Source organism: Propithecus coquereli, unplaced genomic scaffold (assembly GCF_000956105.1).
Source record: "Propithecus coquereli isolate 6110/MARCELLA unplaced genomic scaffold, Pcoq_1.0 Scaffold193, whole genome shotgun sequence".
NCBI lineage: Eukaryota > Metazoa > Chordata > Mammalia > Primates > Indriidae > Propithecus > Propithecus coquereli.
Window position 1 is genome coordinate 3,571,643 of NW_012144190.1, and position 21,311 is coordinate 3,592,953.

Below are 21,311 nucleotides of genomic sequence, written 5' to 3' on the forward strand. Positions count from 1 at the left end.
GCCTCAGTTCTCAGAGGACCAAGAGGCCTTCCAGAAGTGCCTTCTGGTGGGGAAATAGATACATCCTTAAACCCAGAATGGGAGTGGGTTTTAGGGGACAGAACCTGAGGTCAGCTTGGGGTATGAAGGGACGAGGGATACAGGAACTAAGATGCAGTCCTCCAGGCATGCTGGGGGCTGGGTCTGGAGTTCAGTCGCAGTTTGTGAAATGCTAAAGGAATCAGAATTCCTAGGGCTTGCGGGGAGGAAAGGGCTGGCAGCCCAGATCCTCACTGAGTCCTTTGCCTGGCCCTGCTCTCAGTGGATTGGGAGCTGAGCAGACTGCAGCGACAGTGCAAGGCGATGGAGGGAGAAAGGCGGGCCTACAGCAAGGAAGTCCACCAGCGCATCAACAAGCAACTGTGAGCTGAGCGCCTGGGCTCCCCTCCTCCCCACAGCTGGGGAAGAGAGTGTTAAAGGGGCTGAGGGCCGGACTCCTGGGTCTGAAGGGGGAGGGCAGGGGCAGCGTGCCCACCTTTAGTGATGCTGAGCTTTGCCCCCTTGCTGGCCTCTCTTCTACCACCCTGCCTGGGCAGCGAAGAGATCCAGCGCTTGGAAGAGCTTCGGGCCAAGCTCCAGGTGCAGATCGGTGTTGCCCAGAGCCAGGGCAAGCGGCTTCAGGACAGTGAACGGCTGGAGAACATGGACCGCCTGTTGAAATGCCGGGACCAGGCACAGGCTGAAGTCGAGGAGCTGCGGGAGAAGACCAGAGCCCTGGACAGGCAGGTGGGTTCTGAGACCAGGTTCTGTGGGTCCTACTTAAGGGCAGCTGGCAGTCTCTGGTACTCTTGGCTTGTAGACTCATCACCTGATCTCCGTCTTCATCTTCACATGGCGCTCTCCCTGTCTGCGTGTCTGTGTCCAAATTTCCCCTTTTTATAAGGACACCAGTCATAGTGGATTGGGGCCTGTCCTAATGACCTCTTTTTAACTTGATTACCTCTGTAAAGACCCTATCTCCAAATAAAGTCACATTCTGAGGTCCTGGGGGTTAGGACTTCAACATACAGGTTTTTTTTTTTAGGTTTTTTTCAACCCATAACAAACTGGGAAACAGTGTTAAGCAATTCATTTATTCATTTAGTCTGCACATTTTGTTGAGTTCCTACTCTGTGTCCGACACAGATAAAAGAGACAAAATTTCTGCCCTCCTGGAGCATCCAGTTTGGCTGGGAAGACAGAGCATACCCCACATAGGTAGAGATGAGTACAGAAATCGGGAGGGCGGATTGGAAGCTGGTTTCAGGCATAAGCAGACCCAGGGATTTGAATATCATCAGACTCATTCTTACCGTCTCTCAGGCTCTCATCTCCACTTCTGTCCACCAGCCTTGTTCTCCCAGGATCCTTCATGTGGTGGGGACGATGACAGCAGAAGTGCTGGAATCCCGTCCTTCCAAGTCATGTGCTTCCCCCAGAATAGCAGGAAAGGAGCCAGGCTGGCTCTGCTTAGATCACATGTCCATCTCCATCTAGGCCAGCCACTGTGCTTGTCCAGACCTGGGTCATGTGGCTGGCAGGTGGTATGTTGTGGTTGGAATCCCCACCAGAACCACATGGAGGGTTGGGTACTGTCGGCAGAAGGGTGGAAGAGATTCTGAGGCCACAGGGACAGCAGATGTCAGCCACACTCAGTCACTCGTCCTCCCTCGGCCATTCAATCTCTCCCACATCCAGGCAACAGACATCCTCTTTCTTCTAGATCCAGGAGTGGGAGAACCGGATCTTTACCCACAGCAAGGAAGTCAAGGCCCCAGGATTCATCCTGAATCAGAAATCCAAGATCCGGCGAAGGATTAAGATCCTAGAAGACCAGCTGGACAGGGTGAGGGTCAGGCAGGCTCTTGGCTCTCTCCACCCCTGAACTTTGGGGTCAGAGGAAGAACTGAGCATGGGCGTTAGGTTCCAGAAATGGTGGACGGTGTGTGTTTATATGTGTGTGTCATCCTGGAGGGAGGGAGGGTTCCAAGGAAAAGAGATTGCTGGGTCATTTGAAGGGGATGGATGTTGTTCTCAGGACCCCCAAAGAGGAAAGGGACTGGTCCCATCTCTGACAAGCGCCCCTCCTCGGCCGAGTGTGGAGGAGGGAGGCAGGTTAGGCCTCAGACAGACTCTTCCATCCCTCCCCACCCCCAGGTCACCTGTCACTTTGACATCCAGCTGGTACGAAATGCCACCCTGCGGGAGGAGCTGGATCTGCTGCGGATCGAGAGGAACCGCTATCTGAACATGGACCGCAAGTTGAAGAAGGTCAGTGGCCTCAAAACCCAGGGGAGGAGAGAGGGACCTTCACTTAGGTCCTCCCCGCAGCTGTTTGCCCTTCCTGTTCCAGCACTCAGACCTCAAGGAATTGACTGGAGCCATAGGATTGCTTTAGTCCACAGGGCATGGAGACCTGGGAAATGCTGGCGGAACCTCTCACAGAGAAAGCAGCCTCATTTATATTTGCAGAAAGCACAGGTGTCATTTTGAATATTATCACCCAGCACAGCCTTAAGGTAGCAAGACCATTCACATTCCATGGGTATCTTAATAACCTCTGAAGTCCTTTGAAGAACCAGCTCCCGTGCTCTTTGATTATTATTTTGAAATAATGTCAAACTTACAGAAAAGGTGCAAGAATTATACGAAGAACTCCTACACATCCTTCACCAAGATTGATGATTTACCACGTTTACTCTTTCACTCCCTCTTTCTCTCCTTCTCTCTATATGTGTTTGCAATTAATATTTTGCTGGAAATAATTTATTATTATAGATTGCTGAACCCTTTGGCGGTACATTGCAGACATTACGTTCCTAAGTACCTCCGTGTGTGTTTTCTAAGAACACCACCATTTTCTTACACAAGTACAGTGCGGTTATCCAAGTCAGAAACGTTAATATTGTTAGACTTCTGAACAGTCCATATTTCAAGTTCACTGATTGTCCCAATGATGTCCTTTGTAGCTAATCTGATTTTTCTGCTCTGGGCTCCCATCCAGACTCCCACGATGCCTTTAGTTGTCCTAGCTCTGTTCATCTGGAACAGTCCCTCGGCCCCTTTTTGTCTCCCCACGACGTTGACATTTTGGAAGCATCCACGCCAGTTGTGTTGTACGACATCCCCCAGGATGGGTTTATCTGATTTTTCTTCCTGATTAGATTCCATGTCTGCATTTTTCGTGGAAAGCCACAGTGGTGATAGTTTGTCCTTTCTGCGCATTGTGTCAGGAGGCACCTGATGTCAGTTTGTCCCAGAACTAGTGATGTGTGGTTATGTTCTTCATTTGAAATACGGTTACATTCACTTGCTTCCATTTGTATTCAGTTTTAGTTTTATCTCCTGTCTTTGTTGATTTAGTTTCCTTTGTGAACATGTAAAACATTAACAAGGCTCCCAAATCCAAACTGTTCCAAAAGGTATCCTAGAGAAACACCATTTCTTCATCTCTTCTACCTCGTTCCCACCAGGTCCCTATAGGTTGCTTATTGCCTTAGTTTCTGGTTGTCCACTTTGGGTTTCTTTCTTTCTTTCTTTCTTTCTTTTTTTTTTTTTCAGTCAGAAATTGCCAATGCTGACTATATTTCAAGTTGTCATGGTGAGGTATCGGGAAGTTTTCAATTAGCAGTAATCGCGCCTCGGATAAACCTCATTGACTACAAGACTGCCACTGCTCAAAGCTCATTTTGGGTTTCTTTTTGCAAAAGTAAATGTGTGCACACATGCATGTGTGTTTATACATCTATGTATATATGCGTGTGTGCATACATATATGCATATATATATATATAATTTCCCCCCTTTCTCCTCAAAGAACCCTTTTTACATGTAACATTGCAGAGATATTTCCATGGAAATAGAAAACAGAACAATGTAGTCACAGTGATAAAATTCACACAGATTTCTGCACCGAACAAGAAAGTTAGTCTTAGGAATATTTCAGGTTAAGCATTTCCCCCAAATAAGCCTTCTGAGCCATGTTTTCAGCTTATAAATTTGACTTCCCTCTTACTTCATACCTCTTTAAAATCCTAGCCAGGGATGGTGGCTCACGCCTATAATCCCAGCAGTTTGGAAAGCTGAGATAGGAGGATGACTTGAGGCCAGGAGTTTGAGACCAGCCTGGACAACAGAGCAAGACCCTGTCTCTCCAAAAAATTAAAAATTAGCCGGGTGTGGTGGCACACGCCTGTAGTCCCAGCTACTAGAGAGGCTGAGACAGGAGAGTTGCTTGAGCCCAGGAGTTTGAAGTTGCTGTGAGCTATGATTGTGCTACTGCAGTCTTGCTGGGGCAACAGAGCCAGACCCTGTTACAAACAAACAAACATGCAAACAAAAAAACAAAATCCCTTTCATGGACAGCTGCTAATGAGGAGCATCCACATTTCGAAGGCTCAAAGTTTCACTCCTTATTGGGGAAGTGCGGGGCCTCATGGAAAGACTTAGAGTGATGAGACCGTAAGAAGTGGCATTGATTCTGTCCTCTCTCCGGCAGGAGATCCACCACTTGCGGCAGATGGTCAGCGCCCTCATTGTTTCCTCCACCTCTGCCTACACCGTCAGGTAGGGCCTGCCAGGCATCCGGGGTGGCCCAGGTGACTCAGGATGCACCTTTTCATAAGGCAGTGACGGGAAGGTTCAGGACTCAAGAAATAGATGACAGAACCTATTTTTTTCCCTCCATATCGTGCCCCTCTCTTTCTCTCCCCACTGATTTCCCAGCTCAGTGGACCAGGTCTTGTTCCTTGGGCATGCGAGTTAACCTCTGTGGACTCCAGCTGTTAACGGCATCTGGCACACGAGGATGTAGAGAGCATTAAGTAAGATGATGCACATACAGTGCACGGAGCAGGGGGCCTGGAACCTAGGAGGCATCTGGAGAATGAGAATAATGGGATTGTTGCTTGTCAGCCTTGTTTGAAAAGGACAAAGATTCTCTCAGGCCACCTTCAGATAAGCGGCTGAGGAGCTGAAGCTGCTCTAGGTACAGCGTCTCAGCGAGAGCTCCACACTCTCTCTCTCCATCTCTGCTCCAGCCCTGTTCTCTTCTTGCTCCAGATGCCTTCCTACCTTCTGCTCGGTGTCCGGTTTCTACCCACGGCTTCCGTCACGAGGTTCCTGAGTCCTCGTGACATTGGGTATAGTCCAGGTCTATCTTATGGTTTTTGTGATTTCTTTCCCCTCCCTTCCTCCTCCTCTTTCTCCCTCTCTTCCTTTCTTTCTCTCTCTCCTCCCCTTTTTCTTTCTTTGTTAAAATGTGCATAACAGAATCCACCATTTTGAAGTGTACAATTCAGCAGCATTTGGTACATTCACAATGTTGTACAACCATCGCTTCTACTAGATCCGAAATGTTTTCATCCATCCAAAAGGAGACCTGTATTCATTTAGCAGCCACTGTCCCTTCCCCCCTTCCCCAATCCCCTGGCAACCGCTCGTCTCCGTTTTGTCTCTATGGATTTGCCTATTCTGCACATTTCATATAAATGGAATCATACAATCTGTGACCTTTTGGGTCTGGCGTCTTTCACTGAGTGTGATGCTTTCGAGGTCTGTTCACGCTGTGGCATGCATCAGTACTTCATTGCTCTTTGTGGCTGGACTCTGTGATTTCTTACCTTTGGTCTGCCAGGACCCCTTCAGGGTCCCGTTCAAACACAGCTTCAGTGTCTTCATAACTGGCCTTGTCATGACCTTTCCCGGCTTCTTTTTTTATATTCCTGCTGTCTCATTCTTAGCACTTCCCCATTCAAATTCCAGGAGAGGGAATCTGATTGGCTTGGTCAGTCCCACAAGTGACAGCCTGCCGGCCTGTTTGTGCAGTGTCAGGAACTAGCCTCCGCCAACCCTCCTCCAGTGGATGCAGTGGGCAGCCTGGCTGGGCACAAGGACAGGGTGGTTTCAGCTAGAAGGGAGGGGCAGGCATCAGGGCTGAACTTCTGTCAGGCCAGCCCGTGCCTGCAGAGCTTCCTTGCGGGGTGACCTGGAGCCTCAGTTTTGTCTGGCAATAATGACGGTATCTATCTCCCAGAGCCGTGGTGGGGATTCATGGAACACTGTTGTAAAGCACCCCCTATCGGGCCTGGCCCTCAGGAAATTGGGTTCCCTCTTCCCTCCACCTGGGTTGGCATGGAGCCCAAGGCACAGAGAACCGTGAGTCCTGATCCCTGAGGGGTCAGTAGGCGCTGGGGCCAGTGGTTGTCAGGGAAGTCTTCCTACCGCGGAGGACTGGCCCAAGTTAGCTTTGAAGGAATTTGGATAGAGCAGGCAGCCAGTGCTCTGGATAGAGGCAGCCGAGATTGGCAAAGGTGAGGTGGGAACCAGAATGGTCTATGGGCAGGGACCCTGAGGAGACTGGCCTACTATATCTCCCAACCTGATAACCCTGTGACCTGTGACTCTGTGACCTGTGAAGTAGGCTGGGAGTACTCTGAATTTACAGTTGGCCACACTATGTTTAAAAGCTAAAAATCTACATTTTCAATCGAGCGGGACAGGGGATGTTCAATGAGTGAGCCTTCTAGGGTGTCCCAAATATCCTAATAGGGTATGTGCTCAAGTGGTGGTGATGTCACCTACCTACACTTGGGAGGCCCCGGACTGTCCAAGCCTCTTACATTTCCAACCACAGGACCCCCAAACTCCAGCACAATGACGTTGTCACCTTTGTGGGTCTAGTCACAATCTCTTGCTGTGCCACTGTCACCATCTTGCCTCTTGCTCCATAGGTCACATAAGAGTGCCCGGCCTCCTAGATGCCCCTGTGCCTGCACGTCCGCAATGCCTGTCTGTGGGCAAGGCCGTCCTTCCCCTACAAGGCCTAGTGCCTTGGCCCTAAGTCGGCTCCCAAACCCCATCCTGACCCAGCTCTGGGATCCTGGAAAGTTCTCTGCTTTTGGTGACCACAGGGTGACTGTGACCTGATTCTGCCCCATTCCTGTGACCACAGGCTGACCCTGCCCATCTCCCACAACCTCAGGCTGACCCCACCCATCCCTGGTCCCCAGGCTGACCCCAATCCAGCCTCCAATATTCCTGACCCTGGGCTGACCTCCCCCCCAGGGAGGAGGCGAAGGCCAAGATGGGCATGCTTCAGGAGCGGACGGAGAAGGAGGTGGCCCAGAACGAGACAGAGACGCAGATCTTGCAGCGGCAGATAGCGCACCTGGAGCAGCTGCACCGCTTCCTCAAGCTCAAGAACAATGACCGGCAGCCGGATCCTGCTGTCGTGGAGAAGCGAGAAAAATATGGTGAGGCCTGGGCCTCCGCCTCTGCCCCCCATGGCCCAGCGCCCCAGGGTCCCCGGCAGGGGCTGAGCCCAGACAGCCCCTGCACTGGTGGCCACCCAGGAGGCCAACCTCACTGCTCCCTCTTCCCCCAGCCCGGGAGGCAGCCGAAGGCCTCCGGAAGACCTCCCAGGAGAAGCTAGTGCTGCGCTACGAGGACGCCCTGAACAAACTCACCCAGCTGACCGGCGAGAGCAACCCCGACTTGTTGGTGCAGAAATACCTGGAGAGTGAGTGGGGCCCTGGGAGGAGGTGGGGAGGCCGGGATGCAGTCCTAGCACCCCCTGAGTTGAGCGCCCCCATCCTCCGTCACTGTCACGGGGCCTCAGCTCCAGTGTTGGGGATGCCTCAACCTTCACTAGAGGGGGGAGGCCTGGGACATGCGCCTGCTGGGACATGCTTCTCACCATGGCCCTGTCTCTGCCCCTCCCCATCTCTGTGTGCTTGGTGTCTCCCTCCCAATCTCTCTCCCACCCCTGTCTGGGGTCTGTCCCCTTCCTTCTGTGTTTCTGTCCCTCTGGCCCTGCCTCTCTCTGCCTCTGTTCCTTTCGATTTTGCTGTGTGTATCTGTCTCTCTCTCATCTTCCTTCTTTTGCTTCTGGGCCTTGGTCACTCTCCACGTCTTCTCCTCAACCCCGTCCCTCTCTGTTTCTTTCTTTACCTACATCTGCCATTTTCTCTGTGTCTCTGTATCTCTCTGTCTCTCTGTATTTCCCTGTCTCTTTGTGATGCTATCTATCTGTTCATCTCCATGTCTTGGTCTCTGTGTGGTCTTTCTCAACATCTCTTTCTCTGGCCTTCTGTGTGTCTGTTCTTCTCTGTGTCCTGCATGTCTGTCTCTGTCTCTCTGCACCACTCCTTCCTCGATGCTCCCCAGTGGAGGAGCGCAACTTTGCTGAGTTCAACTTCATCAATGAGCAAAACTCAGAGCTGGAGCATCTGCAGGAGGAGATCAAGGAAGTGAGTGAGGCCTGCCCTTCCCCATCTCCCCCTTCTCCGTGCCTCCCTTCCCCTCCCTCCTGCTTCCTCCTCACAGTTCTGCCCCCACTCTCCAGGCTACGGGCCAGGCCCAGCGTTCAGCCCCTGTCCCCGCAGTTGCAGGAGGCCCTGGTGACTTCGCGTGCCAGCGAGGACAACCGGCATTTGCTGCAGCAGCAGCAGCGCGAAGAGTTGCAGCAGCGCGTGGACAAGGTGCGCTCCGAGGCTGAGCAGCTCGAGGCCCGCTTCCAGGATTTGCGGGTGCAGCTGGAGAAGCTTAAGGCTGGTAAGCACCCCCGGGATCCCTCTCCCAGCTGGGGCTTCTTCATTTGGAAGAATGCCATGAGCCCACAGAGGGCCCAGGCCCTGGCTGGCTGCTTGGAGGCACTGCATGGACGACTCTGTGCTCTTGCGTATCGGTCATCCCTTATCCATCCGTCTGTCCATCCATCCAACCGTCTCTCCAGTATTCACCCATTCATCCATCCAATATCCATCCATCCATCCACCCATCTGTCCATAAATGCCTAGGAGTGGGACTGTTGGGGCACTGCGTAGGTATATGTTGATATTTACCAGAAAATGCCACATATTTTTCCAGTCTGGTTGCAAGATTTTACGACCCCTCACCCCGTGAGCACATGAGAGTTCCAGGTGCTCCGCACCCTCACCAACCCTTCGCGTTGTCAGCGATTTAGTTTCAGCCATCACAGTGTGTGTGCGGTGCCATCTCTATCAATTTAATTCTCATTTCCCTGACTGCTAGTGCTATCACGCACCTTGTTGGCCATTTGGATATCTTTGTGAAGTTCCTGTTCAATCTCGTGCACTTTTTTTTTTTTAAATCAGGTTGTTTGTCTTGTTATAAGTGAGTCGTGAGAGTTCTTTGTCTATTCTGGATACTAGTCTTGGCAATTAATTTCTCCCACACTATGGCTTGCCTTCTCACTTTCTTGTAACATGCTTCCTTTTTACTCTTTTTTTGATTAACTGAAATTTATTTTTTAGTGTTGATGATATCTAATTTTTTGAATTTTCTTTTCGTTGTTAAAGACTTTGTGGCCTGCTTAAGAAGTTTTTGCTTACCCCAAGGTTACAAAGGCATTGTCCTATGTTTTCTACTAGATGTTTTATTGTTTTAGCTCCCACATTACAATCTGTGACTTATTTCAAATTAATTTGTATGTATGGTGTGATATAGGGCCTAGAGTTTCTTTTTTTAATCCTTCCTATGGATATCCAGTTGCATCCTTCTGTCCATCCTTCCGTCCTTCTTATGTTCTGGGCAGTAGCCATGCAGAGCACTCAGGAGTCAGTGTCCTGGGTTTGAACCTTGGTGTGTGGCCTCCTCTCTCTAAGCTCCTCTGGAAGTGGGGATGGCAGTGCCTGCTTTGTAGGGTTGTCATGAGAGTTAGACGGGACGACGGATGGAGACAGATAGAAAGGTGGGTCGCGGGGGGAGTGAGCAGGAGAGCTGCCTCGTGGCACATGGTAGGAGCTCGGATGATGATGGATCCTCCCTTCCTCTATCAGGATGGCTGCACCAAGCCCATGCCAGGTGATGAGGGCACAGTGGGGCGGGCCCAAGAGGGGACTGACAGGGAGACTGGGCACTGGTAACTTGGGGGCTAGGATGGAGGACACCCAGGGCACTGCAGGCAAGAGGAGGCCCTAACTCAGTCTGGGGTGCAGGACTATAATTTGCAGGGTCTTGTGCAGAATGTGGGGCCCCTTGTTAAAAATTGCCAACATTTTCAAGATAGCAACAATAACATGCCAAGCCAAGTGTGGGGCCCCTTTGAACACTGGGCCCCATGCCTGCCACTGCATGGGTCCCACACCCATGATGCTGTTTCTGCTGGGACGACTGAGAAGGCTTCCTGGAGGCAGCAATGCTTGAGACTTACTTTGAAGGACAAGTTGGAGAGAGGGATCCTCCTGCCTCAGCCTCCCAAGATGCTGGGACTGCAGACATGAGCCACCGTGCCCAGCTGTACTCACGACCCCTGTATTAGTTTCCTATTGCTACTGTAATAGACTGGCACACACTGAGTGGCTTAAAGCAACATAAACTTATTATCATCATATTCTTCAGGTTGTGAGTCTGAAATGGGTCTCACTAGGCTAAACTCAGGGAGCCAGCAGGGCTGCATTCCTTCCTGGAGGCTCTAGGGAAGAATCCACTCCCTCGCCATCTAGCTTCTAGAGGCCACCTGCATTCCTTGGCTCGTGGCCTCTCCCTCCATCTCTAAAGCCAGAGTGGCGGTTGAATTGCATCGCTCCAGCCTCAGCTTCCACAGTCATATCTCCTCTGATTGACACATCTTCTGCCCCCTGCTTCCACTTGTAAAGGGCCCTGTGATTACCTGGGGCTCACCAGGATGATCTTGTGTTAAGGTCGGCTGATCAGCAAGCTTAACTCCACTCTGCTGGGTAACCTACCATATTCACAGGTTCCGGGGGTTAAGAAGTGAACGTCTTGTTTTTTTGGGGGGAGCATTCTTCTGTTGCCACAACCATCTTCCCGCTCCTAGCCTTCTTGTCCTCCCTGGAGGTGATCCCTTTATTGGTTTACTGGCATAGTCTTTATATAGCCTTACTCTGAAGTTAGAAACATGTATATAGTCATAGACAGTTTATACTTTTTTTGTTTTTTCTTTTTTTATACAAATAGTATGGCTCTCCATTTATTACTGTGCCATTTGATTTTTTTCACTTAGCAATATCTTGGTGCCATGTCAGTAATAAAAAGATATTAATATATAGTAATATGGTAATATAGTAATAGAAATATAGTAAAATATATAGTGCTATCTCACTCTTGGCATTGCTTAATATTAATATGCATATTAGTTTGCCAGGGCTGCTGTATCAAAGTGCCACAAACTGAGGCTTAAATACTAATTCATTGTCTACCGGTCTGGAGGTCAGAAGTTTGAAATGAAGGTGTCAGCAGGGCTGGTTCTCTCTGATGGCTGTGAGGCAGCATCTGTTCCAGGCCTCTGTCCCTGTGCAGATGGCCATCTTCTCCCTGTGTCCCTTCTCTCCATGTGTGTCTGTATTCAAATTTCCCCTTTTTGTTTTATTAGGATGCTAGTCCTAGGGGGTTGGGGTCTACTATACTGCAGTGTGACCTCTTATCTTAACTAAATACATCTGCAATGACCCTCTTTCCAAACCAGGTCAAATTCTGAGATACTGGGGGTTAGGGCCCCAGCACATGACTTTTTGGCAGACACAATTCAACTCACGACAATATGGCTGTTCCAGAGTTATCCATTTCTCCATTGATGGACATTTAGGCTCTTTCCAATTGTTTGCTGTTATCCACAATACTGCTGAGACCCCTTTTACAAAGCTCAACACAGCTAACATACAGACATGGTGTGTATGTTTAAGGAATACATAGACATGCAGTGAAACTATGTAAAAAGGCAAGTGGGGGACTGATGGATCCAGGATTGGGGACGATGGCGTGCTTGTGTCAGAGAGGCACGGGGATGGGGGGGAAGGTCGGATGTAGCGTTTTGTCAAGGTCATGGGTGCCTTCTAACTTCATTAACAATAGCCAGTCAGTTAACTAAGTAGAAGCGGGTCAAGTGCGGGTCAACGAGAGTAGGTCACGACGGTGACCAGTGGGTCAGCCAAGGACAATGATTAATCTTGTCGGGTGCAACTGGGGTCTAACATCAGAAAAAAACAAAGAAAACAGTACCAATCTGCTTCGGATCCCTGCCCCCTGGGGCGCAGGCGTGTGAGCGTTCCTCGGGGGGCATCCTGAGCCGTGGAATCACTGGGTGGGGTGGAAGTTGAATTTGTTTCTAGCTGAGGTATGTGAAGACATCTTTTCCCGGGGTGGTGCCTTTGTCACCCCTCACTCCCCGATGTTTGCTTTCCCTGTTCCCGAGCCCCGGGGCTGGGCGCACAGCGGTGCTCTGCCACTGCCTGGCTGGCTGAGCTCACCAAGTCCCGTTTGGTCTTGGAGCCTTGACTGCTGTCTCCACAGAATGGGGACGTGCGGACCTGGGCACCTCCCTGTGGGAGGTGCCAGATCCCTGACACCCAGTCCCTCCCTGACCCAGATATCCAGCTCCTCTTCACCAAGGCCCACTGTGACAGCAGCACCATCGACGACCTCCTCGGGGTCAAGAACCAGATGCGAGACCGGGACATAGGCCTGTTCCTGGGCATAGTTGAGAAGCGGCTGGTGGAGCTCCTGACGGTGCAGGCCTTCCTCAACACCCAGGTGGGCAGGGCTAGGAGCCCGCGCCTGGGGGCTGGCGCCTGGGGGCTGGGCCTGCGCTGACCGCTGGGCTCCAACACTCCCCAGAACTACACCTCCTTTGCCGACGCTGCCCTCCTGGTGCTGGGCCAGAGCCTTGAGGACCTTCCAAAGAAGATAACCCCACTTCAGCTCCCTGACAACCTGTGAGGCATGGGGCAAGGGGGAGGAAGAAGAGGCAGGTGGTTCCTTGGGGGCAGAGGGAATGCAATGGGATGGAGGGTCTTGGGAGGTTTTGGGGGGCTAGATGGTGGGCATGGCCCTGGGGGATAGCAGGTGAAGGGTGAACTTCGAGAACCCTGAAGGAGTAGGGGAGACTCTGTGGGAAGACAGGGCCCTGGTTGCTCCAGAAGGGGTGTGGGCTCAGCAGGGAGGGACCCCTGGCCTTTTGTGGGTCAAGCGTCTAGCCTTCTCCAGTTTTCTTCTTCCCCTCTAGAGAGGACCCCCCAGGTTTTGAGGCCAAAGATGACTATCCTCTGAGCAAGGAGGAGCTGCTGAGCCACGCGTTGAAGTCGGTGAGAGTGGGAGCCCACCAGGGTCGGGGACAACGACCTCAGTCACCCTTCGGAACCCTAACTTGCCTCTCCTTGCAGGTGGAGCTCTTGGAGCAGGCCCAGGAGCTGAGCGAGGCTGGGAAGAGGAGCAGCATTCCCACTGTGGGCTACTCCAGCAACTGGCAGCCCAGCTCCAGCACCGCCCTGGTGACCACCAGGGACCCCAGTGCTACCCGCGGGTCCATCTTGATCAACAGGACTAACAGAGACCGTGGTACCGGCTCCATTAGCCATGTCACTTTTGGCGTCTCCAGCTCTGGCGTGGGCCAGTTGTCTAGCCGTGCTACCCTTGGTGACCCCAGCTCCAGTGCAGGCCGTGCGACCATCGGCTCCACAAGTGCCAGTGGGGCACCAGCGTCCAGCCATGCTTCGAGTGGGGGCCGCGTGACCTTCAGACCCATCAGTTCTAGCAGCTACCTGGGATCCACTGGATACCCGGCGTCCAGTAAAGACCAAGAAAGCTTTAGAAGCAGTGTGGAGAGCAGAGGCACAGGGTCAGAATTGAGTGGAGGCCTCGGGTCCAGCAGAGGCCGTGTCTCTAGCGCCAGCCCTGGCTCCTCCACCAGCAAAGACTCCCGGTGCTACTAGTAGGGCACCCGGCCCCACCCTGCCCCTGGCTCCCTGCAGGGTCTTTTTTGTGTCTCTGTCTCCCTGTTTGCCTTGTGACTCTCCTTCTTTTTGTCTCTTAGTTTCAGGCCTCTGTGTCTTTACCCCCCATCTGTTTCGGTTTGTCCTTCATCATCTCCTCCTCTCTGCCTCTTTGTCTCTGTTTTTGACCCTCCTTCCCCTTCTGTCTCCCAATCTCCTGTTCTCCTGGTTTCCCATTCAGTGCCTCTGTCTCGTCCCCAGGTCCGCCTCCCTGTCTCTGTCTCCTTAGCCCTGACCCTCTGCTCACCCCCCACCCCCTGTTTCCAGCTTCCTCTTCTCACCCCTGTCTCCCAGGCTCTCCTTGCATCTCGTGTCCCTATCTCCATGGCCCCTACTTCCTCACCCTTCCCAAGAGCCCCCCGGTACTGACTAGTGGGGAGAAAATCAGGGCAAAGATTTCAGGTTGAGCATGAGCCGTGACCATGGGAAGCACAGGTGAGAGCCTGACTTCTACCCCAGTGTAGTTACAGTGTGTGGGTGAGAGAGCAAGCCGGAGACGTGGCTGCTTCCTGTACCTCCGCCCCGGGGAGAATTTATGACCCTGTTCCTGTTCCTTGCTGTTCATTCATTCCTTCACTGTTTGAGACCTGCACATTTCAGGCTCTGCTGGGAGCTGGGAAATGCATCAGTCAGGAGAGGCTGGGCTGTGCTGCAGTCACACGCTCAGAATCTCTGTGGCCCGGATGCTGCAAACGTGTCTCTCCCTTGTGGGTCCGCTAAGAGCTCTGCTCCACATTATCCTTGTGCCCCAGGCTGATGCGACAGCCTTCATCTGGAGTGTTGCCAGTTCCCTCGGCACTGAGAGAGAAAAACAGCAAAGCATGCAATGGCTCTTAAAGCTTTTACCTGGATGTGACATGTTACCTCCGCTCACATTCATTTGCCAGGTGACCATGCTGAACTACAAAGGGGAGTGGGGAAGTGCAGTCTTGGAAGGGGGGAAAAGAGAGATTATTTGTGGACAGCCCCAGTGCCCACTGCAGGGTCACAGAGATAAGCAGACCTGGCCCCTTGCCTGCAGTGGGGGAGGGCTTGGGAGTGACAGGCAGTGGGACAGCATGGGTAACTCTTTCCTGTAGTTGAGTCATGCCAGATGCCCTGTTAAAATATAATCCAGCCAAATCCAAACGTCATTCATCATTCACCTTCCTAATCCAGGAGGGTAGTACTATGAACCTCGTTCCTCTTAAAATGGGTTGATAATGTTACATATTTAAGAACAAAATGAATTGCTACATGGAAAGTCTTGTAATGGTACCTGGCATGTAGTAAATCTTCAAAAATATCTGTAAATACAAGTAGGATGACGAAAATGAAAATGAGTGTTGTGTTTTCTCACCTGTTCAGATAATCCAGCCTTACTCTCCTCTCCTCTGGCCCCACAGTCTGGCAGGGTCCACCCAGTGATCTGCTGGTCAATGTTTAACAGCTGGCTCTTCAGGAAAGCGAATCCTGACTGTAGCGTGTGCCAACTGCTGCAGTGTAAATACTCTCTCACTGTGGCTGCTTCCAGCCCTGCAGTGCGAACTGAGTGTGGAGCTGGGAAGGGAGGGGTAAGGCCAGCCCGGTGAGCTGGGATGCACCGCCCTGGCCTGCTGCCTGCCTGCCCTCGACCTACGCCCTGTCCCCCATCACGCCCATAGAAATCTGCCCCAGCCGACTGCAACACAACTACCTTGAGCTTTTAAAAGCATTTAAAACCTTTTAAAATGGAAGTTGCCTTACATTTTTAACAGTAAGAAGACTCAGTTTACAATGTGCAAAGCTAATGCCTCAACGCTGCTAAACATTTAGCCAGAGAAGGCACAGAAGCAGCAGCCTGCCTGGGGCAAGTGTGAAATCTTGACTTGAAAGGAAGATGCTGTGAATGGCAGATGGATAGTTTTGAGATAAACCAGGATGTGCTCTTGTTGGCATCACAGACCCCAGACAGACTGGACATATCTTACCATTGGGGCCCCAACCAGAAGTGCACATGCAAATTGTGACCACAGCCTTCCAGAACTTTCTCTCAAGTAGAATGTCATGACCTGTGACCTGTAGGAGGCCAACCAGTACTTGACCTCACTGGCTTTATCCTTTAAAAAAATAAATCTAAAGATGGAGATTAAAATATATGGAAGCAAGAAAACCTTGTTTTTGCCACTTTGCTAGATCACAGAGGTTTTGAGGAACTTTTGGCTGCAAAGGGTTGCCTTGGAGCTGGGCACAGAGCTGGAAAAGGTGTGATTTCTTTTTCTTTTTTGAGACAGAGTCTCACTCTGTTGCCCCAGGTAGAATGCAGTGGTGTCATCATACCTCACAGCAACCTTAAACTCCTGGGCTCAAGTGATCCTCCTGCCTCAGCCTCCTGAGTAGCTGGGACTACAGGCATGCGCCACCATGCCCAGTTAATTGATTTCACATTTTTTATGGAGGTTCTAAATGTCCTCAACATGGGTGGAGAGTTTGGGAGTAATGCAGGGATGCAGCAGTGTTTGGCTTTGGCTTCAATATTTGTTCGAAATATGTTAATCCCTGTTGGCTTTGCCTCTTGAAGTGTGCATTATTATAGCAAAGGTGGATGCCAGTGTGATACCCCTGAACTTGTGGGTGAATCATAATGTTGCAATAATGTAGGTTACTGTTACATATACATAGTTTAACAAGGTCAATTATATGAGCAAAATATTTCAGTTGGTTTCCTCATCTGCAAAAACAAGAGGAAAAATATATTTTAGTTGGATTCAGTGTTATTGCATGTACACTTTCAAATATAGGTAACTTGGAGTGAAAAATCATGTGTTCTTTACATGGTGACATTCTCTGTCAATGGAAATGTAAGTGTATATTTTCTTTGCAAGAATAAGATGCAATAATTTTTATTGTAAAAGTGATTAATTTGAGGTACAAAACATTTATGAAGAAATTTCTACTAGTTGGCATGATCATTTGAACATTAAGGGAGTATGTTTGCTAGGTAATTTTAGGAAGAATATCACTTCCTTTTTGAAGCAACGAGTGTTTATAAAGATTTAAATGAGAATATGAGATGGAATAACAGAAACTAGGCTATATCCTAATTCTAGTCTTTGTAGAGTATTTTTGAAAGAAATTTCTATTTTGGATTTGTTCACGTCTCAAGAGGAAGGACTGAAAGCAGCATATCAAACTTACCCCCTCAAAATTTCACAAGAAGTATTAATTAAAAAACTCTGAATTGACCACATCTTTGATTAATTAGCTTTAATTAAGACATAATAAAGACTATAACTAGCAGGATGATAAGAAGAAGGTATTAAAGAAAAATAAGGGACCCCAAACACATTTTGTTCTCACTTCAGCATACAGACTTTGTAAGATGCGTTAAGCAGACACAACAATCTTCAAAATCTGGTTTAACGTGGAGGGAACTCTTTTCTGTGTGTGCTTGGGCAGCCAGCAGGTGTCTCCACCTCCCACTCTCAGCCATTCCGGAAGTTCAGCCACCTGTGGCCCAGGTGCCATTTGTTAATTTAATTCAAACAGCTTCCAAGGAGGAAAGGGCTACTCATCTGATCTGATGAGGAATCTTACCTGCATTCATACGGTTTCAATGCAGGGATGTCAGTAGGGCAGCAAATGATCAGGGCAAAACTTTTTAATGGAGGGAATAATCACTGGACATGACCAAAATTTGTACAGTTTTGGACATTCTAGAAAACCCTTTTGTTGAAGTGTCACTTCTAAGTAGTATTTATTAATAGGGAACAGGATAAGTTGGGACAAGTTATTAATTTTCACACAGTCTCTCTAGTGCACAAGGACAAGAAGATTAATATTTTTGCAAAAGTTCTCCCCTGAACACCTTATCAGTTCAGATTGTTTGAACTAGCTCTGTGGTTTAGAACCCTACCTCTCACAGCTGTGAGGAGAGGGGAATCTCCATCCCTTTTCTCATTAATTTGACAAATATTTATTGAGCATTTACTATGTGCCATATATTATAACAAGTTCTGGGGATAGAAGGGTGAACAAGAAATTAAAAAATGGTATCTCAGGAAGGAGATGGGAAGGCAGCTCCCCTGGGATGTGGCTTCTGGAAGTGGAGCCACTTTTCTTCCTCCTTTGGGGCCCAGGAAGTCTCATCTTGGTATGGAGCAGAGTCGTGACCACCAGCCCTGTGGACTGTCCCAGAGTGACTTTCTCCTCGTTCTCTCCCTCTCAAAAGTAAGCACAGCAGACCCAGGCCCTCAGATTTGCTCCCCACCAAAAATGGCCTCCTAATCCTCTACAGCAGGTGGGATTCAGGCTCACCCCAGCTCTCGGCCACTGCAAGGGTCCTAGATCTGCACTGAGAGATCTGCCTCTGCCTTCCCCGGGTCCAGGGGCTGGGATTGCCCTTTATAGATGGTCTGAGTGCCAAGCTCGGAATATGTCTGAAGCCACTTATAGAGAAGCCAGAGAATCAAACCCAGATTCCTCTTTGTTCCCAAGCTCGGCAGCACATTCTTCAATGTCATTGTCATTTCCCTTTTGGCCCAGAGTGGGAGAGGGATGGAGAATGGAGAATGCAGGTCTGCTGGACCATGGCTGTGGCTGGAACACAAAAAAGGTGGCTCTGGATACCTGCTTTGAGGTGGTGGTGAGGGTGGTGGTGGTGTTGTTGGTGATGGTGACATTGGTGACCCTGTTGATGCTGGTGATGACAGGTGTTGGTGGTAGCAGTAGTGATGGGAGGTAGTGACGGGGTGGTAGTGTTGAAGGGAGTCACTCTGGTGACAACGTTGGTGGTGATGCTGTTGGTGACAGTGGTTGTCACCTCAACACTCTTTATCTCCATCTCAGATTCATTTTGTTACGTACAGAGACTTGCATTAGTAAGCCTAAGCTTAATTAATTATTAAGCTAATTAAACTAATTGATACCATCAATTTATGCTATACAGTATAAGAGAACAGCAAGCAAGTGAAGTTCAATCTTATTGGCAAAATGGAGGAAGGACTGAATTAAATTGTACTCAATAACAGTGAAATTGGGAACCTTTAGTAATTTTTCTCCTTCAGGAGTGAGGCAGAAACTGGCACTGCCACGTTGGAACTGTGTGGCCTTGGGCAAGTGTCTTCAGCTCTCTGAGCCCATTTCCTTATCTGGAAACCAGAGCTGGCAGCGAACCCTAGAGGCAGCAGTATGTGGTGGAGAAACCTCACCGGGGGTGGGGTGGGGTGGGCGCTTACTAACCTTGTTCGATCGTAGTGTGTGTCAGCTGAAAAAAATGGGGATAATTTAGACAGCGGAAAACACTATCGTAGATTCCCAGCGGAGACTAGTCGTTCTAAGGTGATCTGCGCACTACCCGAAGGATGGACATATTTGAAACACGGACTTCGGTGGGGGGGGAACCAAGGGCAACACACGTAACCTAAACGTATGTACACCCATAATTTGCTGAAATAAAAAAAAAAAATAAATAAAAATAGGAATAGAGTGTAACAGAAAGCATCATCTGGTACGGGGGGTATTTTAAAAATAAGTTTTATTTTGTTTTTAATTGACACATAGTAGTTGTACGTATTTATGGGGGCCAGTGTGATGTTTGGATACATATATAGATTGTGTGATGATCCAATCAGGGTAATTAGCTTATCCGTCACCTCCAACGCTAGTCATTTCTTTGTGGTGAAAACATTCAAAATCTTCTAGCTACTTTGAAGTTTACATTATTGTTGACTACAGAGGGTGGTATTCTTTTAGGAAACTGTGTTGATGCGCAATGATTTCTTATTGTGCATCATGGGCAGAAAAGTTTGGGAGGCGCTGGTAGGCCGTTCGCAGCTACGCACATTGATTTTTAGACAACTGCGCGTTCGCACATCGGCTACCACCTGCCTTTCAGCCGCCCGTTCCATCCCCGCAGAAAACAAACGTTTCTCGGCTCCGGGCGGCGCTGTCTTAGCGAGGCTCTGCCGCCAGGCGGCGCCCATGCCCCGCCGGGAGTGGGTTTTGCGCCATCCGCGACCATTCATCCCTTCTTCCCACGTCTTCATTAAATGTCGCCGTGCGCCCGACGAGGTTCCCCGCCCCCGGAGCTCACATCCCAGTGGGAAGGACAGACGAGAACCTAAATTCACGATCCAGTCAGTACGGCGAGGCTCCGCCCTGGAGCTTAAGAGCCGAATCTCTGGTGCCCGATAGCAGGGGTAGAATCCCGCCTGCCACCTGCCGGCTGTGTGACGTTGGGCAGCTTGCTTAGCCTCGCTGTGCCTCAGTTTCTTCTGCTATAAAATGGGAGTGATGGCCGGGCGTGGTGGCTCACACCTGTAATCCTAGCAGTCTGGGAGGCCAAGGCGGGAGGATTGCTTGAGGCCAGGAGTTCAAGACCAGCCTGAGCAAGAGCAAGACATCGTCTCTACCAAAAATAGAAAAATTAACTGGGTGTGGTGTAGCGTGCCTGTAGTCCCAGCTACTCAGGAGGTTGAGGCAGGAGGATAGCTTGAGCCAAAGAGTTTGAGGAGCTATGATGATGCCACTGCATTCTACGCAGGGTGACAGAGGGAGACTCATAAATAAATAAATAAATAAATAAAATCTCAACTTGAATGCTGTCTCCCATGAGAACATTTCCAGACCTTCATAGCTACAGGTTTCTCTTTCCTCTTGATTTTTTAAGATGCTAAACTTTTGCTCTCTGTGTTAGCACCGGCCTGAGGTAAAAGGTGACTCTGATTTTGGCATTGAATAATTGTTTTCACTCTTGGTCCCTTTGGGCTACCAAACAGGAATAAATACATCTATCCAACTAATCAATGGGCACACATGGACAGAGAGAGACATAAAGGAGATTGGAAATCAAGAAGGGGGAGGGGGAGGGGCAAGGGAGGGGGTAAAAACCTACCTATCAGGTACAACGAACACTGTTTGGGTGATGGGCACACTAATAGCCCTAACTTAAGCATTATAAAAGGTATCCATGTAACAAAAACATTTGTGCCCCCTTAATGTTTTGAAATAAAAAAATACACCCATTCAAAAACATTAAAATTGGACAATTCACTACTAATTAAAGACCTTAAAACTGACTGAGATACGTTTTTCTCATTCAAAATTGGAAAACAAATTTTGATAGTTTAGAGATGGTATAACACGTTGGGCAATCTCATTCTTTACTCTTGAGAAATTATACTGGGAAAGCCTTTGGTAATTCGTGTAGAAATACACCAGCTTTAAAGGGGAAAAGGTTCCTTTAATCTGTAATTTCACTTTGAGTAGTATAGTAGCTCCACCAGGCCATGTGTAAAATTGTGTTCATGGAAATATTTCCTGGCAGGGCACCTAGAATGAGAAATAAGAAGGCATTAGATTCTGGATAATAATGGGGTGTCTGAGAAACCTTAGAATTGTAGCTACATGGTATATTCTGCCCCATTATACTAATATGTAGAAAGGATTTTTAACTGTACAGAAAATATACAACAATCTCAAGTGGCAGGTTCATAAAATTAAGTACATAATATAAAATGAGTTATTTGTTTAATTCCTTTAATAAGTACATTTTAAGTGCCTTCTTTAGAGTGAGATGTAGAG

The 21,311-nt window shown here is 49.3% G+C and overlaps 2 protein-coding genes across 2 annotated transcripts in view; one reads left to right on the forward strand and one right to left on the reverse strand.

The window, feature by feature from the left end:
• Window positions 1–327: 327 nt before the first annotated feature.
• CCDC114 (coiled-coil domain containing 114) lies at window positions 328–13,709 on the forward strand. The gene is made up of 13 exons (XM_012643033.1): window positions 328–401; window positions 576–765; window positions 1,742–1,864; window positions 2,176–2,289; window positions 4,517–4,584; window positions 7,084–7,271; window positions 7,403–7,537; window positions 8,185–8,267; window positions 8,403–8,571; window positions 12,368–12,531; window positions 12,616–12,713; window positions 13,004–13,082; window positions 13,161–13,709. The coding sequence occupies exons 1-13, from the start codon at window positions 343–345 to the stop codon at window positions 13,707–13,709; spliced, it is 2,019 nt and encodes a 672-aa protein (XP_012498487.1). The 5' UTR covers window positions 328–342.
• A 4,467-nt stretch (window positions 13,710–18,176) lies between these two features.
• The window catches only part of LOC105809284 (zinc finger protein 728-like), a 15,547-nt gene continuing 12,412 nt past the window's right edge, over window positions 18,177–21,311 (reverse strand). Inside the window, exon 5 of the mRNA XM_012643035.1 lies at window positions 18,177–18,260. Within this exon, the coding sequence (XP_012498489.1) occupies window positions 18,177–18,260 (84 nt within the window). The remainder of the gene's footprint in view (window positions 18,261–21,311) is intronic.

Coding starts and splice junctions, on each gene's coding strand:
- CCDC114 (XM_012643033.1), top strand. CDS start 343: ATGGAGGGAGAAAGGCGGGCCTACAGCAAGGAAGTCCACCAGCGCATC. Junction 402..575: donor CAGCGCATCAACAAGCAACT/GTGAGCTGAGCG, acceptor CTGCCTGGGCAG/CGAAGAGATCCAGCGCTTGG. Junction 1,865..2,175: donor TAGAAGACCAGCTGGACAGG/GTGAGGGTCAGG, acceptor CCCCACCCCCAG/GTCACCTGTCACTTTGACAT.